This window comes from Sipha flava, unplaced genomic scaffold (genome assembly GCF_003268045.1).
Source record: "Sipha flava isolate LNK unplaced genomic scaffold, YSA_version1 237_pilon_pilon, whole genome shotgun sequence".
Classification (NCBI taxonomy): domain Eukaryota; kingdom Metazoa; phylum Arthropoda; class Insecta; order Hemiptera; family Aphididae; genus Sipha; species Sipha flava.
Window position 1 is genome coordinate 33,169 of NW_020272879.1, and position 4,976 is coordinate 38,144.

The 4,976-nt window shown below is 27.8% G+C and overlaps 1 protein-coding gene across 1 annotated transcript; it reads right to left on the reverse strand.

The window, feature by feature from the left end:
* LOC112683926 (probable glutathione peroxidase 2) lies at window positions 1–4,555 on the reverse strand. The gene is made up of 7 exons (XM_025555146.1): window positions 4,453–4,555; window positions 3,404–3,565; window positions 3,099–3,235; window positions 2,882–3,026; window positions 1,490–1,635; window positions 1,211–1,295; window positions 1–93 (listed from the first exon to the last, which is right to left on the reverse strand). The coding sequence occupies exons 2-7, from the start codon at window positions 3,455–3,457 to the stop codon at window positions 61–63; spliced, it is 600 nt and encodes a 199-aa protein (XP_025410931.1). The 5' UTR covers window positions 3,458–3,565; window positions 4,453–4,555; the 3' UTR covers window positions 1–60.
* Window positions 4,556–4,976: the final 421 nt, after the last annotated feature.

A 4,976-nucleotide genomic window follows, 5' to 3' on the forward strand; every position in this document is an offset into this window, starting at 1 on the left:
TTTAAATTGTTTGATCACATTTTGATATTCGAAAGAATAAAGAACTGATACATAAATACTTTAAAGATACATCAGTATTTTCTTTTCAAAGTCCTGTAAATAAAAAAAAAAAAATATTAAAACTTAAACTAGTACGTAGTTCATAGTAGAGAGACGATCAGATGAACAAATTATATGGTAAAGGAAGTATAGAACAATTTTTTAAAAGTGCAAGACTGGAATGAGCCGGTCGTGTCTGGAGAGCCAGCAATAGTATTGTTAAGACAATACTTGTGAATAATTTGAATAGGAAAAGACCGCGCGATAGACCGAAGCAACAGTGGTTAGATATAGTCAAAAGATACCTGCAGGAGTTGAGACCAGACTGGCATGGGGACTTAAATCATGCGTATAATAAGAAAGGAGTGGAAGTATTCGGTGGATAAGGGCTAAATGGTCAATAATGCTAAAAAAAAATGTAATAAAAAAATAGATTTAAATATATACTACCTACATCAGTAGCTTGTCTATACAGCCTACAACACTTTTGTGCTGATGATGTACTAAAATTTGAGAAATTATTATAAGTCATGGATAACATTCTGTCGTGAGCCCAAAATCGAAAAAAAATAAATACCGATTTCTGAAACCGAAATAGAAAAAAAATGAATATCGATATTCGAAATCAAAAATGAAATTGCAAAAAATAATTATCAATATTTGAAACCAAAATCGAAATTAAAAAAAAAAACTAATGTCAATAATCAAAATTGAAATTAAAATCAAAATTTTTTATTTCAATTTCAAGCACTGATCAGTTGTATCGGTCGTGTTTCTAGTATTTCTAGTAATTTTTGAATTTTAAAATTCTTATTGGCATCGTATTGCGATTATCGAATTTGTCGTATTTACGTAGGACACGGCGTTAAAGTCTTATCCGGTTTTTGTTCGGTGAACTGGGATGTTGGCGTTTTGGGATTCTGTGACGTGGGAATGAATTTATATACCACACAAATAAAAACCCTATAACAATAAACATTCAATATCTAATAGTCTGAGTTATCGGAACTAAAAAATAATTCCAATTAGTTTTAATAACTACATTTTTTTAAGTATAATATGAATTTCATATTATGAAACAAAAAAAATCAAAAAAATAAATAAATATAAAAACCCCTAAACTTTAATTTTAAATGTATCCAAATATCAAATATTTTAAAAATGGTGTTACCTTGTTGTTATTAAAAACAGTAAGTCTTTCAACGGGCACTCCGTTCCTGTCAACTATGAATTTGGTGAAATTCCATTTAATACAACTGAAAAAGTGCAAAACATTTATCAATAAAATACTAGGTTCATATAAGCCTAAACTGATATTCACTATAGATAAATTAAGCACGTATAAATCTTTACAGAACTCCTCAACAAATATATATATATATATATATATATATGTTTGAATATTCAATGTCAGCACTTGTAAAAAAATAAAATAAAAAAGTATGCATACTCAAAAATAAATCCTTTTTTAACTCTCTTAAGGAATTTCCATAATTCCGATGCATTCCTTCCGTTGACATCAACGTTGGCAAAAACATCAAAGTTTAGACGTCGTCCTTTAACATAATTTTTTATGGTCGTATTATCATAAGGTTCCTATTAAACAGAAAATATTATAAACATTAATAGAAACTTTATATAAAGTATATAAAGTATACAACAAAAAGTAAAATCTATATAAACTAATAAAGCATCATTCTTCATGTATTATTGAAATGAATGCATTACTTGTTTGTTTGACTGTTAATGTGATCTATGAGGAAATTTGAAAAATTTAGTTTATTTAACTCCATATTTTAATATTGAAGACCACAAAAATAAAATAATAGTACAAAACTTCAAAAGGAGCAGGTATTAGTAGCCAAGCAAAGATAAGTAATGCGTCGATTTAAATAATGCATGGAAAATGATTTTATATTTTGAACAATTTATTAGATAGTTATTGGAAATTATTTTACCTAAATAAATAATAGAAATGATTAAAATTGTAAAAATTGTGTTAATTAGTTTAATTTTTTTTTTAGTAAATCGATAAACATTTATATCAAAGGCTTAATTGAAGTAAATTTATTCTTCAGAATTATATTTAAATGATTTAATAATGTCTGCAAACCTACGAATACAAAAAAAAAATAAAAATAAACACTCGAAATTGTATGATTATTCATACAATTCTACCATGATTATTGAAAAATTCAATAGTTTTAATCGTAATTTTAACTTGTCATTCAGCCAATTTTGGTTTAGAGCTATAGTAGAAAAGACGAAATCGATTTAAAAAATTTGGTCTATCCAAATCTGTTTTTGAAGGTAGGTGTTAGTATTTAAAGAAATGCTAGTTGTATTACAATAAAAGAGTTAAAAATTGTAATTAAAATGTGAATTTCAATAGTCCCTAACGATTTAAAAACACCCTAATTCAATCCAATGTCACTGGATAGAATTATTTAGTGTTACCTTTGAAACGAATTACACTGTAAATAAAAAAATAATTTACCTTTACTTTTTTGTTAAGTAACTAATTTTAAAAGTGATGTCTTAAATATAATAAAATTATTTTAATCTAAAAGATTACGGGTGACGAAATAATTATATTTTTTTTTATAAATGCAAAATAAAAGAGCAGGCCATTAATTACAAAGTAAATTTTACCTTACGTGTTTACAACTATACTACAATATGTTTATAAAGTTATTATTTTTAATCAATCAGATATTGACTGATTTTTTTATTTATTAAATAAATCTTTAATTGCACATATATGACATACTCAACGCATAATAATGATTTTACTAATACGTAAAGAAAGATATACGATAAGAATTTCAAAATAAATATTCACCTCGAACAAAAATTGAGAGCATGGAAAACCCAAAATTCTTAATCCTTTCGAATAATACTTATTCTGTAGATATTTAAACTCTGAGAAAGCTGAAGATGATAATGAACAATGTGTTGCTATATTAGTAATTACCAGCACCAAACCGCTATAACCGAAAACAAAAAAGTTACATTTTTCCCTTTTTCGTGCGATAAGATTATATATTATATAATAATACTTGTATTTTTCTAAAGGCACATCATTTCCATTGAGGTCCTTAACTGTAAATTCGTAAACAGTTGTAGCCTGAGACCATAACTCCGGATAGTCATTTTGATCTAGTTCACCCAATGGTACATAACAACTAACATTTTTCTGAAACATACGCATTGTCACTAGCTATAGAATAAAGTGTCAATTAAATTTATTATCAAACACAATTCACAATCCGTGTTATAGTTCCGTTTTTATGTAAGCTACTTGTATCTAAAGCTTACATAAAAACGAAATGGCCGACGGACAGGCCTGACAGGTAATACTCACCCGAGAAAAGATTATGATCACTATTAATACGCTAAGAACGATTCTTTTCGTCATATTAATCAGACCGTGTGCTTTCGCGTGCCGACAAGCTACTTGTTCCTAGTTACCATGAAACATCTTTATAGTCATGAGCGCATACACTGGTTGTATGTTTGGAGTGTGCTAAAACAATATTGTGTCATTTACAGATAAAAATAATTTACTCAGCACTAATACAATATTAATGTACCATGAGATTGATTTTTAATATACATTTTTAAATTAAGCGTTTATGGAAAACAATATGATTATTTTTATAAGTAGCTACTCTTTGTAAATGCTCATTATTACTAATACTATTGTTTGTATTTCATTAACCACTAAATGCTTATTATACCATACAATTAACATAACATACAATCGGAAAAAATTATTATCAATTATATATCAACAAGGCTAAAATTGTCCAATTTTAACCCAGATACTGACTGTCTTGTTGGGGTGAGCAATGTCAACAAGTTCAATAAATTGTTTAACTTATGAATAATTAAATTCAATAAAATTTTTTCTTAATAAAAATTGTTTTTTTATTATTTTTGTAATAAATTACTAATTACGAATATAGGTATATATAGGTTATGTGTACATATAAATGGCTATTAGTAAGCCTCAAAGACTTTTTTTTATGAAATTGATGTTCTGCACAACTAAAAAAGTGAGAACTACTGATCTTGTCCATTAGAAATCGTAAATCGTAATATTTAATGTACCTTATAATTAATTTTCGATTAATTTACTATTTTTTTTTAATAAGATGAAATAATTATTAATGTGGCTAAACGGCAAAACGATCCCACGGCGAATCGGTCACGGCGAAATATCCTAGACCCCCAACAGTAGGTGCTCATAAGTGTAATTTTTTAAAACTATTTACACCACTAATTTGCTATGTATACTTGGACACTTTCACATGTCGACCATGTTATCTATTACGAGCGTTTGACCGGTAATCGTATATATGTATATTTAGTTATTTATGTCGTATATTTAGTTTCATATATAATATTTACCTGCAATGAGCACTGCATTATCTGAAGCGGTTACTTGAGAGTGGGCGCGAGCTTTGTCGTTGAATCGCTTACATTATCATTAGTCTAAAGAAAAAGAATTGTGTAATAATCAATACGGCAATAGAATAATTAGTTTGATATACATTTAATGAAAACGTCGACAACAGGCAATTTTTCTAGTTATCTCGGAGTGATTATTATTGTTTTACAATTAAATAAATTACTGTGTTTTTAATGACGTCTTCAATCGTCATGCGTAACTCAGGTTCACAAAATTTTCGTTTGGTTAGTAAGGTTAGGTTAGGTTCCGATCATGGGTTCGAGCAACGTATTTTTTCCAATTTAATCTTGTCCTGCTCTTGCACGAGCAGACCGAACAAAATTTCGTTAGAAACGTGTAACTAAAAATTACGCCAACAAAAGTATCTGTGTTTTCAATTTGGAACGGAAATGCAGCATGCAATAAATTTCTTCGATATATCTTCGTGTCGTTCGATATTGATGAGATTTTTATAGGGGCTCAC

What these genes read in the sequence shown, in the direction of transcription:
- LOC112683926 (XM_025555146.1), bottom strand. Translation starts at nt 3,457, where the DNA reads ATGACGAAAAGAATCGTTCTTAGCGTATTAATAGTGATCATAATCTTT. An exon ending in TGATCATAATCTTTTCTCGG is followed by an intron (nt 3,236 to 3,403) that starts GTGAGTATTACC and finishes CGTATGTTTCAG; the next exon opens with AAAAATGTTAGTTGTTATGT. An exon ending in GCTCTCAATTTTTGTTCGAG is followed by an intron (nt 1,636 to 2,881) that starts GTGAATATTTAT and finishes TCTGTTTAATAG; the next exon opens with GAACCTTATGATAATACGAC.